The sequence below is a fragment of the Tenrec ecaudatus genome, chromosome 6 (genome assembly GCF_050624435.1).
Source record: "Tenrec ecaudatus isolate mTenEca1 chromosome 6, mTenEca1.hap1, whole genome shotgun sequence".
Lineage (NCBI taxonomy): Eukaryota > Metazoa > Chordata > Mammalia > Afrosoricida > Tenrecidae > Tenrec > Tenrec ecaudatus.
This window is the reverse complement of record NC_134535.1, coordinates 75,320,122-75,333,870: the sequence shown is the minus strand read 5'-3', so window position 1 is coordinate 75,333,870 and position 13,749 is coordinate 75,320,122. Positions and strand designations below refer to the sequence as shown.

Sequence of the window (13,749 nt, the reverse complement as noted above, 5' to 3'; positions counted from 1 at the left end):
AAGCCAGTTGGCATTCAACAATTTCTGCATGTACAATTCAGCGACATTTAATTACATTTAAGTTGTGCAAACACCCTTACCATGCTTTTCAGAATTAGTCATCACCCATTAACAAACGTGAAGGCAACATAAACCCTGTAAGCTACTTATGTCAGAGACTTTTGTCCTACCACGTTTCCGAATGGGACACAGAAAGACAAGGCTACCTACTCCTGTAAGGAGTTAGTCTCTGAAACCCTAAATCCGTCCAACCCACCAACCCACCCACTCCAAAATGTCTACAGCCAAGGACCTCTCTTCTTTAATTCTTCCCAACAGCAGGACATGGGTCTTTCCTAGTCACGAAGTACCTCTCCTTACCCGTCCTGAGTTGAGTGTGTTCCAGATATAATCTCGTAATTTCTCATCTGACACATCTTTGCCAACTTCCTTTTGTAGATGTGTCAGCCAGACAAGTACTTCCTATGGGTCAGGGTTAGAGAACAAGGGAACCTCAATACATAAGCCAGAAGAGAGGGCACGGTGAGAAAGACAGTGGGAAATGAAAAAGAATAGTCTTACCTGATTTGCCAGTCCATGTAGGGGCCCCGCTAGCCCATTCATGGCAGCTGCAAAGCACAAGTAGGGGTCAGAAAGAGCACTGCCTACCAAATGGCTGGTATGGGCACTGACATTGCCACCCTCATGGTCACTGTGGAGAAGAAAGGAGGGTCAGAGTCAGGGTCAAAGGGAGGAGGAAGAAGGGTGGATTATGGAACCACAGACCTTGCTACTGTCACATACTAATTTGAAACTAGGCTACAGCCAGTCAGATGTACATAAAGCGGGTCCAATCCCATTAAAACTTGGTTGACTAATCCACAGAGCTGGAGGTTATTGGCTGACAATGCTTAATTTAGGCCACTCCCGTACTCCCAGGGCAATTGTAATAGCAACGGCCAGAAGAGGGCGCTCCTGGAAAGCTATAGGACCACTGCCATATAAAGTCAATACCTTGGTCCCATCTGGATGGGGCACCATCTTGTCCTTAGTATGGTTTTGGCAATTTCACTAGACCTCTTGACCTCCTTCCTTTTAAGCCACGTTTCCATCTCTGTGCCTACCACTTAATCCCAGAAGATAGGAATGTTAAGTGTTCCTGTATTTCCCACAAACCCAGGAAGTTGGTGGTTACTGTCTAGCTCACCTGTGGATGGTGAGGTACAAGCGCATGAGCTCAGTGAACTGAGCATCAGTATAGCCTAACATGTTGGTGAAGTTGTGGGACCAGTCCAGTTTACTGTCGATGGCCCCAATACTGCTGCCCTCCCGGTAGAGGTTCCGATAGATCTTTGCTGCAACACAAGGTAGCTTTGAAATCAGATCCATACAGTCTTCATAAATCAACTGATGGGACAAAAGTAAAGAAAGAGAAAAAATTAGAAATTAAGAATTGAGGTAGGGATGCTGCCCTCCATTTGGGCTGATAGTTTTATGCCAAGTGATATACAGAATATGCCTTGAACAACTAACTAATAACTATCAGGACCCAGCATGGCACTAATTAATTTGTATGAACTATATACTTGGTGGCATAGTGAGTCAGGAGTCAGGCTAATCACTAGGTCAGCAGTTGAAACCCACAAGCTAATCCAGGATTGATAGTCTCAGAAACCCAGAGACACTTCTATGCTATCGTACAGTGTTACTGTTAGAGAGGAGACTTGATGACTGAGTCTGCTTTAGCGCATACAAAAAGGGTATGCCCTCAAAACCGGAATTTTCTTTCAAAGTTATGTATTAAAAATTTTTTTTTAAATAAAACAACTTTATCACCTTCAAAGTACTCTCCATTACACTTAACACAATTTTCAAATCTGTGCTTCCGTCCTTGGAAACATTTTTCAAACTCATCTGTTTGGATGGCTGACAACACCTCCCTCGTTTTTTCTTCACCTCTTCTACATCGTCAAATTGCAAACGCCAACAATAATGTCCTACCCCACTCACATCAAAGAAACAAATGAGCATCATCTGACGAGCTTTTGTGGGCGAGGTGAGAATGGCATCTTCCACGGGCTTGATTGATGCTTGCTTTGGGGTTGTAAGACTAGTGTCCTGTCTGTCTCACCAGTAATGACTTTGGGGAAAAAATCCTGGGTCACTTTGGAGCACAGCATGTTTCCACTCGAGGCTTTGTCTAGGTCAGTCAGAACCCAAGGAACAAATTTAACAGGGATCCTTCTCATTTCCAAATCTGAACATTCACTGCACTGAGTTCCACGACAGTCCAGTAACTTCCCCTCTCAATGGTCCCTGCCAGGCTTCGAGCACAAGTGCATGAAGTCTGTCCACATCTTCGTCCAATCGGGAAGCTGACAGATGTCCAGAAGGAGCTATGTCATCAGGTCGACATTTCCCCTATTTTTGAAATGGGAAAACTTCTCCAACACTGTGTTCCTCCTGTAGCGCTGTCCTGGTCAGCTGTTTTTCAGCAGCACCATTCCCGAGCAGGAAAACTTCACAGCAGCTCGCTGTTTGTTCTTACAGCAGCCAGCGCCCGGCTGAGCTTGTTCCTGGTTTGTTTTTTTTTTGGTGGGTACCCCTCGTACACTTCTAAAGCTGACTACAAAGAACAGCCACTCCTTATTTTACTCAACGAGCTCACCTGACATTTCATATTAATGGCATAGGGAAAACTGACAATTGGACTATTTTGTGCATTCATAATCTATACCCGCCAGTAATGGACAATGAATGGCTAGAGGAATGAGCTAGGTGGCAGAGAATATATTCCGGTGGGCCACGATTCTCAGTGTTTAATACCTGTGTAATGAAACAGTCACCCGCCATTTTCCCACCATCAATTTTTGCATGATGACCTCGTTTTTTTTTAAGTTTTAATGGGCACTTCATCCATTTATTATTCTTCTTATCAAGAAGAGTTGTACAATCTTTACCACAATCAATTTTAGATTATTCTTTTTTCCTCATAATCATTCTTATTCATGTAATTCTCCACCCACCCCCTTTTTGGCAAAAATGTACATAATAAAACATTTACCATCGGATGCTAACCATGTAGTTATATTAGGCGTGGGTATTTAAAGTGACCTCCACTTTATAAAAGTAACAAGGCTCACCAGAGTACTCCCTGAGATACTGAACGCTGAGTCTAACTGTATTCCCCCTCACACGTGGCAGGAAGACTAAGTCCTTTGGCGCAACATGCCTAGACACAGGTTTTAATAATTTTCTGTTTTCTGATGACAGTGTTTTTGTTGTTCTTAATATCCAAAGAAAATTCACCATAATATACCACAAATCAAACAGAACTTCACTGTTCTAATAACAAATAACCACATTTAAAAACAACACACACACCCCATATATACTTGAGTATAAGCCAACCTGAATAACAGCCAAGGTATCTTTTTTTTCCCTCCTTTTTTTTCAGGAGCCACATCCATTTTAATTGAGAATTACTAGTGGCCCTTGGGTTTAATCAAAAGGTACCTAATTTTACCACAAAAACTGCATTAAAATGTGCTGAAAATACTCGGGTTAAACACAGTATCTATGGTATCAAGTTCCATGCTAGGTATATTATTTGCATTATATTTTTCTTAGAATAATCCTTTATATTTCACCCTTCGTTTTGCAGTGAGTGACTTAGCTAATATGCATTACCTAGATTAAGGAACTCATAGCCACTCTTGTTTCTCTACCCTTACTTCACTTCCTATTTTGAGCAAATCTCAGATATCATATATTTTGGCATGTCAATATTTAAGCATGTAACTTTATATGATATTCACATCTAAAAATATTTTAATAAACCCTCTAGTCTCGCACTGCTTCATTTGTTTGATCAGAACTAAAATATTATCTGTCTTTGAAGCTTCTTTTAATATTTAGGTTCTCTTTCCCCCTTTCATCCTTGCACTGATTTTGTAAAAATCAGTTTGTTCTGCAGAGTTGTCCACAGATTAGGACTGGCTACGTAAGTACAACAGACTGTCATTTAACATGTTCCTCATATCTAATGATAGCTTTAAAGGCTTCATTCATCAGGCTCAATTTTTTATCAGGACTACTTGTATGTAGGGTTGTGTTCAGATTATCCTATCATATAACACCTGGCTATCTCTTATTTTAAATTTTAAGTCATGGTTTTTGTTTTCTTCAAAGGACTTTTTAGGAGCGAGAACATTTTAAAATTTATTATTATTTTTTAAATTAAAAGATCATTCTATTGGGAGATCTTACAACTCTCATTACAATCCATACATCAATTGTATCAAGCTTAGTTGCATGTCATACCACTGTTCTTTTCCAGACATTTACTTTCTACTGAGCTTGGTATCAGCTCCCCCCCTCACCCGTGACCCCTTGAGAGATTACAAATTATTTTCATGTCTTACACAGACCGCTGTCTCCTTTCCCCCAAGGTTTCTGTTGTTCGTCCCCCTGTAGGGGTGTGTGTGCTTATGTGTTAATCATTGGGATCGCCTGCCCCCCACACACACATCACCCTTCTAGTATCGCTATTCCCATTCCTCGATTCCCTGTGTCCTGCGTGAGCTTTTATCTCCTCTCTATACCTGTGTACACACTCTGGTCTAGTCAGAGTGGGAAGCAGCACTGGGGTCATGGTAGTGGGGGGTGAGGGGTCGTGATAGTGGAGGGTGAGGAAGTCTCAAGGAACCAGAAGAATATCGTGTGTTCCATCAGTGCTTTACGGCACCCTGGTTGACTCATTTCTTCCCTGTGACCCCTCTGTGGGGGGTCTACAGAGGGGCTTTGGGTCTCTGCTCTGATCCCCCTTGTTCTCAAGAAAATTCTTTATTGTTGTTAATAATTTGCTTTAATCCAGCTTCAAGTACATAGAAAGCATAGTAAAAGTGAAAGACGGTATTACCTAGTGTTACTCCATAACAAGCTAGCTAGCTAGGTGTCCCTGCAGTAATTCATTCGCATTTTAGTAGTTCTGTTGCAACCAAGAGCAAAATTCATAATAACTAAAGCAAATGGGTATTTCTATGAAGTAATCGGAATACTCAGTTTTTATCAGTGTCACCAGGGCTCAATGAGAATATCAAAATTAAAACAAGAAACATTTAGCTTATGAATTCTTTCTAGAGGCGAAGAAAGCTGATGGTGCCCGGCTATCAAAAGATATAATAGAGTCTGGGTTTTTTGGTTTTGTTTTTTCATTTTTATTTTATAGTCTGGGGTCTTAAAGGCTTGAAGGTAAACAAGCAGCCATCTAACTGAGAAGCAACAAAGCCCACATGGAAGAAGCACACCAGCCTGTGAGCTCACGAGGTGTTGAACGGATCAGGTATCAGGCATCATCAGAACAAAAAATCTTACCATAGTGAATGAGGGGGGTAGTGCGGAGTGGAGACCCAAAGCCCATTTGTAGGCCACGGGACATCCCCTTACAGAGGGGTCTTGGGGAGGAGATGAGCCAGTCAGGGTGCGATGTAACAACGATGAAGTATACAGTTTCCTCTATTTCCTAAATGCTCTTCCTCCCCCACTATCATGATTCCAATTCTACCTTACAAATCTGGCTGGAACAGAGGATGTACACTGGTACAGATAGGAAATGGGAACACAGGGAATCCAGGGCAGATGATCCCTTTAGGACCAGTGCTGTGGGTGGCGATACTGGGAGGGCAGAGGGAAGGTGGGTTGGAAAAGGAGAACTGATTACAAGGATCTACATGTGACCTCCTCCCTGGGGGACGGACAACAGAAAAGTGGGTGAAGGGAGATTTCGGACAGGGCAAGATATGACAAAATAATAATTATCAAGGGTTCATGAGGGAGGGGGAGCACAGAGGGAGGGGGGAAAATGCGGAGCTGATGCCAGGGTTTTAGGTGGAGAGCGAATGTTTTGAGAATGACGAGGGGAATGAATGTAGAGATGTGCTTTACAAAATTGATGTATGTATGGGTTGTGATAAGAGTTGTATGAACCCCTAATAAAACAATTAAAAAATTATTTCTGGAGATAGCTTACATAATAATCACCCTCTTAACCAGGGGTTCTCAAATTTTTTTTAACAGGGGGCCAGTTCACTGTCCCTCAGACCCGTTGGAGGGCCGGACTATAGTTTTTAAAAAAAACTATGAACAAATTCCTATGTACACGGTACATATCTTATTTTGAAGTAAAAAATAAATGGGGCAAAAAACACCTGGCGGGCCGATTGTGGCCCCCGGGCGGTAGTTTGAGGATGCCTGCACTTAATTATACCTCCTTGCAGACCTATATTTCCCCAAGAAGTAAATCACTTCCAGAAGCTTGTACCAGGATATGTACTTTTAAGGAAACGGAAATGGTGAGCAAAAGGTCAAGAAGGGTGTGATCCTGAGCTAGATATACTGGTTGGTATCTGGGGGTACATATTCACTTTCAAAACAATTTGGAAGGTTTAAATGCCAAATCATAAAGAAACTACAAAAGGGAGACTTTCAATGTCCACTACCGAAGCAAGAAAGGTATGACAGCATGGGATCCTTGCTTTTGTAGTGGCCTACAGTGTACAGTTAAGAGCCGTTTTTAAAGAAAAGTTGACAGAGATCCTGCTTATTCCTTTATAAACAGAGGCCAAAGCGCTATTTGTACCCATTTAGTCTTCATTTGTAAAGTGTTATAAGATGTTAAAGCATGTTAGCATCTCAATAATCTTGAATAAAGGTAACAAAACTGCCCAGAAACAGCATCGTGAGGCCTGGGAGTTCATACAACTCTTATCACAATCCATACATACATCCAGCGAGTCAAGCACATTTGTACATTTGTTGCCATCATCATTCTCAAAATATTTGCTTTCTACTTGAGCTCTTGGTATCAGCTTCTCTTTTTTCCCCTCCCCCATGAACCCTTGGTAATTTATGAATTATTATTGTTTTGTCATGACTTAACTGTCTGACATCTCCCTTCACCCACTTTTCTGTTGTCCGTCCTCCAGGGAGGGGGCTAAATGTAGATCCTTGTAATCGGTTCCCCCTTTGTACCCCAACTTCCCTCCACCCTCCCGGTATCGCCACTCTCACCACTGGTTCTAAAGGGATCATCCGCCCTGGATTCCCCGTGTTTCCAGTTCCTATCTTTGCCAGTGTATATCTTCTGGTCTAGCCAGATTTGTAAGGTAGAATTGGGATCATGATAGTGGAGGGGGGAGGAAGCATTTAAGAACTAGAGGAAAATTGTATGTTGTTCTTTGATGCTTGATACCTGATCCCTTTGACACCTCGTGATCGCACAGGCTGGTGTGCTTCTTCCATGTGGCCTTTGTTGTTTCTGAGCTAGATGGATGAGGCCCCATTTCTATTGGTAGTAAAATCCTGGCCAAGATTCTTTCATTCAGGTACTAGTTTTCCCCTTACTTATTGTGTCACTTCGGGCAAGCTACTAATTTCTCTAATAGTTTTACAATTCAGTAAAATGGGAATAACAAAAAACATTTACCTATAGAATTGTTCTGTGAGTTAAATCAGATAATCAAGCCAGATAAGGGCTTTAAATTTTTTTTTCATTATTTTTATTTTTTGAGGCTATCACTTTTATTGGGAGTAGAAACCCCGTCTTTCTCCCATGGAGCAGCTGGCGGTTTCAAACCACCAACCTTGAGGTTAGCAGCCCAAGGCATAACCTCTCTCCCACCAGGGCTCCAAAGGGCTTTAAATTTAATAAAGTCTTTATATTAAAGTGCAAGTAGATGTACATGAATTGGATACTTTAACACAAGAACTGTCTGTACAAGGTATATTTTCAAGGTTTATTAGCTGCTAAGGATGTAATACTGTTCCTAAGTTTTTTAAATGATTATATCAATTACTTTATTGCTGTATCAGCAATGAAAATAAATTACGTTAATGGAGGTACCTATTGGAGAAGGTTAAAAGAGGCTTATCCTGTAGAGAAGGCAAGAGCCACATAAAGATCTTAAATAGTGGATCATTGATAGTACTGACCATGTGAGATTTCCACACCAATGGGAAGTTTTCAAGCAAGGAGGATGGACCACTGGGTACCTCTGCCTCCTGCCCTCTCAGCTAATCAGTATTGGTAAGCAGACCTCAAAAGATTCTTAACTTCTCTACGAACACATAGGCCCAGCAGTAGGCCTGGCTGAAAGGCAGCTGAGAGATGTCTTTGAAGAAGCTGTCCTGATGAAAATAATTTAATCAAGGGCTCACAAGGGTGGGAGGGAAAAAGAGGAGCTGATACCAAATAGAAAATGATAATGGCAACATATGTACAAATGGGCTCGATACAATTTGATGCATGGAGAGTTAAAATGAGCTCCCAATAAAACGATTAAAAAAAAAAAGCCATCCCGATCTCAAGTTGTAACCTGTTATACTTCCCTAATAAACCACAACATCGAGTATAGCTGAGTTCTGTGTGTCCATTACAACAAAGTATCAGAAACAGCGAAACACTTGGCGTGTGCGCCTGACCTACAACTAACCAGAATCCCCTTTGTGCTGATCTTGAGTCTCGGCTTGCCTTGAGTGAGGATGAGGCTGACATGATCAGAATGCTGTGACCCGTACAGTAAATAATTAGTCAAACAGCATTTTTTTAAGAAGGTGCAAATTACAGGACTCTCTTTCTATGCTTGTTGGTGTGCTAAGATGTTGTGAATGTTTTGTGCCATTCCCATGCCTTCCTCCTCGATTCCAAGCAGATCAATAATTTCAAACCTTTCTTCACTTTTCCCCCTAATGAACACCATTCTCTATATACAGCTGGCACTGAATAAATATTGACCAACCAAATCAAGCAGATTGACCAAAACCCAAACTAGTTTCATCAGACCCAGGGGTCATGCTACTGTGTGTCGTGCGTGCACCACAGTGAACTCTCCGGTGCCTTTTCATCTCGTATGCAAAATGGAACCTAGGAGCACAATGGTTGCGCACTTGGCTCATAATTTAACCAAGGCTTCCTGGGAAACCTAACACATGGCTCCTGGAAAGACTACAGCCTGGGGGGGGGGAAAGGGCACAGGGCAGCTCTACTGTGATGCGCAGTTGTTGCGTCTGTTACTCTATCGAGTGTTTATGAGCATAGGGAGCAAGGGGAAGAGGAGGAAGGAATGTGAACCTCACACCTAGAGAAGGCGATGACACCCTATACCCAACCCACAGCATTCAGACCATTGCAGGTCACCTCTTGCTGGAAAACAGTTCACTTGTTTCTGGATTCCAGTCCATGGACTAACCATGCTGCCATCCCTGAGATGGCTGGGCTAGCACAGTAGTATGGCTTAGCTGTTAATCACGTGCCAAATGTCTCAAGGTTCTGCTTTCATGCACTGGGAGAAGGGGATGAGTGGCTCTCTGGTGCTAAAGTGTTACTGCTCTGTGAAACCTTTGTCACGGATATTCAGAGACCTTGGTGAGAGTTAAGGCTTATTGTGCCAACCTGGCCAATGAACACATGTGGGATTAATTGAAGGGCAGAGATAAATGGCTCGATGAGCCTCTCTTGCTCTATGATGGCTGGACCAGGGTGCAGCTGCCTGAGCTAGTGCCCTGTTTCCGCTGGTAAGGCTTACTTCCTGCAAGACAACCCTGAGAAGCCACATGGCCCTATCCTGATGCAGCCCTGGGTGCTGGAGCAGTCATGTGGAGACCCCTGTCAGTGCTGAGATGCTTACATGCTCCCTGATTCGGCTTTCCTCCTGCATTCAGCATCATTGTGTATTTTGTGAGTTTGAGGAGGACTTTGTAGATCGGTGTCAGGCATATGGGCTAATGTCAGAATTATGGGCGAGACTAGACTGGGCTGCTTTCTAAATGCACACTTACCCCTTACATAAAACTCTCCCTTATTCAGTGAGTGTCCAAGAACTTTGTTTCTCTGGTCTACCTTGTCAAGCTGGGCCTCTTTGCTGAAGCGACAGTCATGTCACACAGGCCTGCACATCTCCCGAGTGACAGAAACCATTTTCTACTTTGTAATCCTGCAACTGATGCACAGTACTCTTCAACAAAGGTCTGGTAAGGAAGTTTCTGGCATAGTAATTATTCTAAACATTTTATATCATCCTTTTTCTCCACATTCAAATCGTCTGAATCCCCCCCCCCCCACCAAATTTCCTACCTCCCAATACTTGGTTCGGTTGATACCCTCTGCATACGCTCGGGCAAAGTTACTCTCACTGTTGAGGGCTGTGATGGCTGCACTGAGCTGAGACATGGGGTGCAGATTGGTGGGAAAGTTGTCCAGCATGGTTACCACATGGGAAGGCAGAGCTGCCCTTTTTGCCCACTCTTTTGAAAGCCAAGATACCTGTGGAGACAAAGACACTGTTCAAAGACTAGCCAGCAAAAAGGAGAGAATTAAGAATCCAACCTATTTACACAAGAGATTCTGCTGAGTCCCCCGCTAACCCCCACCCACAGCCTGATGATCAGGGTTAAGTGTTAGGGCTTAGAGAAAGAATAAGAGGGCTGGTGCTCTTCTGCTTCACCTGCTCCTCTGTTGGAATCTTTCCAGTCACCAACAGCCAGAATAAGCCCTCCGGCAGGGGTTCTTCACCGCCCTTGGCCTTGGGGAGCAGTTTCTGGCATTCAGGGATACTATAGCCTCGGAAACGGATGCCCTGGAGGGAAGAGAGCGACAATTTATAATCTCCTAAATGTATCAGTATGGACTTCACACAATCAATTAGTTCAATGTCAAAGCAGACCTCTCAAATTACAATAGAAATTAAAAACTTACAATGGTCACACAGGTTACTATCTTTGCTCTTTTAAATCAGTGGTTCTCAATCATTCTCACGCTGAGACCCTTTAATACAGACCCTCATGTTGCGGTGACCTCTAACCATAACTGTATTTTCATTGCTACTTCATAACTGTAATTTTGCTACGGCTATGAATTGGGCGACCCCTGTGAAAAGGTCGTTTGACCCCTAAAGGTGTCATGACCCACAAGCTGAGAACCGGTGTTTTAAATAAAAAGTACTGTCCTTTTAGTTACCTTAATTTCACATATAATATGAATAGGATGTTGGAGGGGTTGCATGGTTTGTAAAAACAATGTAATACGCATGCTATCTGCACACACAAAAGCACAGTATTTCATTCATTTACTCCTGTCCTCCGCCACACAAACATCTGAAGACAGGTGTTTTGTTTTACTCCCCTTAACTCTGACTTAATCTATACAGGTCAGTAAACACGACGGCTACAATGATTACCAAGAAGATGTCTTACCTCATCAGGATCAAGAACGGATGTTTCGTATATCAATCCCTTCATGCCTCTCATGCCACCATACATCTAAAGAAAAGGATGTGACCAGTGAGAATTACTCAAGCTACAGGTGGCAGGGCTGCATGGGATGTGGAAGAAAAAATCTATTCTGATTCTTAAGACTTTATCTGGAGGAAGAACCCTTCTGAGGAGTTAACTTTGGAAATGAAAATATTAAACCGACAAATCCCTTTGTCTAATATTTGTTTGCTTCCCTTTCTTATTGTATTTTACCTTTTTGGGTCATCCGTACTCTACCCTCTCATTCTGACCAATGAGAGTAAACAGAATGAGCCTACAGGGGTAGAGAATGAATGGCTTGCACTGCCGAAGAGTTATGCTCTGAGTGACTGAGTCTTAGAACTAGGGAAATAGTCACCCTACATATGTACTAAAGAGCCCTGGTGACACAGCAGTTAGCACTTGACTGCTAACTGAAAGGTTGGTGGCTTGAACCTACAGGAAAAAGATGGGCAGTTAAACTCTGTTGAACAGTGTTGAGAGTCAGAATTTATTTTATCGCAATAGGTGTTTTGTTTTACCTAATGATCCAGAGAGCAGCTAGGGCTATAGATGGTTGGCTCACGATCACCACAAAGGCAGAGTCCTCGACCCCCAAATGAAGGGGACAGGAACAAGGTTGACTAGGAGCATCAAGATGGAAAAGGAGGTGGCAACAGATTGATTGATGCCCATTTCCCTATTACTGAGACTTAGTCTCTCTTCCCTCCCCCTCTCCTCCACCTCAGAGGGTAACCAGGTAATTCAATCATTCTGACCCTGGGTAAATTAGTTTAAGATCAACTACTAAAAATATGTAGGGGAAAAAAGAAAGGAGCTCAGGTGAGCATTGGACTGCTAACTGCTAGGTTGGAAGTTCAAATCCATTAGAGACTAAGTTCAAGAGAGATGAGGATGTCTGTTCCTGTAAAGATTTACAGCCACTGAAATCTTCTATAGGGTCACTCTGAGTCAGAATCGACTTGATGTAGTGGGTTTTAGAATCGCTAACAAATACCATAACCTCTGCACTTGTGAACAGCCAAGTAAAGAACGGCACTTTGAGTTACTTTCCCAGAGCTCTTACCATGTCCACAGTGATTTGGCCCACCACTGTCTTGCCATGTTGCTGCCTGAAGGTCTTAATTCTGGCCTGCTCCTTAGGTATCATATCAGCCAGTACATCTTTTAAATTCTAAAATGAGAAGTACAAGAGTTAAGTGATGGTCGGAAAGCCGGCTAGATTTCCTGCGAAGTGGGAGTGGGTAAAACTTTTCTTCTGGGAATGTGACTTTCTTTACCTGCCAAGAAAGTCAACTATTCTGCACAGATGAGGGTTAAAGAATTAAACAAAAGCACCGGATATTTACACCTCATTATGCCAATGAGAGATTTCTTAGAATAGGAACAGCGGCAACAGCTACAGCAACAATGTACACTGAAGAGCTTTCCCCATTTAGTAATTGGGTAGTGGTAAGGGAGGGCAGTTTGGTTTTATTGCCAAGATAGCGACAAAAGGCCAGGTGTTCCTAATCACTCATCCTTAGGTCAGGCCACCCCAGTGATTCTTAGTCCTCTTTTCTGAACCTTACCGTGGAGGAAGCACTGGCATGCCGGGCAGCAAGAACTAGACAGGATGCATTCTGCAAAGAAAGCACAAAAACACCATGTCACAGCAATTCCTCCTGCTACTGTGTACTAACAGGAAGAAGTGACGACCGCTTTTCTCTTCATCTTAGCCTCTTAGGACAGTGTGACAGAAAGCTGTAACAGGCCCTGAGCAGCTTGGGAGGAGCCACCAATCTGGAAGCAGCTGCAGGTGTAATTCAGTTTCTGACATCTATAGCTTCATTAGCATTCTTTGACGAGACTCTCCGATTATCTGGGGGTTCCAGGGCAGGGCTTTGCTAGACAGAAGACTTTGCAGAAAAGGTCAGAAGGGCAACTGTTAAGAGCACCCAAACCTAGCTGCCAGTATTCTAAGTGGTCCCAAGGAAAGCAAATCGAGACTGGGCCGTTACCTAACCTCACTGGAAAGACCCTTCCTGTAGTCTTCAACAAGGTGGACCGACAGGGGCTGCAAAGATGGTGAGGATGGCACAGGTCTGGGCAGTGTTTCTTTCTGTTGTACATGCGGTTGCTATGAGTTGGAACCTAACACTAGTGCTATCACCTACTAGTCTTCGAAAGCACTTCAACTTTCTAGTCTAGGAGAGCCCACAAGCAGAGGGCAGGCATTGTCAGTGTTGTTGTTTTTTCTTTCCCCTTGGAAAAAAACCAGCGAAGGTAGAAAACTACTCAATACCAAATAGAACCCAAAGAAATGAGAAATTATCTTAAGAGTTCTTAGAATGATTAGAACTGGTAGTAGTGGTAGCCCAGTACTGTCTAGTTCTACTGTCTGTCAAGTGAGAGGAGGCCATATTTCACGTTTTGAGCCTTTGGTTTCCTTCATTTTCTTTTGCTCTAGACAGTTGTATC

General features: G+C 42.9%; 1 protein-coding gene across 1 annotated transcript in view; it reads right to left on the bottom strand.

Moving 5' to 3' along the window:
* CS (citrate synthase) overlaps nt 1-13,749 on the bottom strand; it is a 32,643-nt gene that overhangs the window by 2,073 nt on the left and 16,821 nt on the right. The window contains exons 2-9 of the mRNA XM_075551480.1: nt 12,861-12,911; nt 12,356-12,463; nt 11,230-11,295; nt 10,482-10,613; nt 10,112-10,300; nt 1,187-1,386; nt 562-691; nt 361-462 (exon numbers count right to left, since the gene is read on the bottom strand). Of these exons, the coding sequence (XP_075407595.1) occupies nt 361-462; nt 562-691; nt 1,187-1,386; nt 10,112-10,300; nt 10,482-10,613; nt 11,230-11,295; nt 12,356-12,463; nt 12,861-12,911 (978 nt within the window). The remainder of the gene's footprint in view (nt 1-360; nt 463-561; nt 692-1,186; nt 1,387-10,111; nt 10,301-10,481; nt 10,614-11,229; nt 11,296-12,355; nt 12,464-12,860; nt 12,912-13,749) is intronic.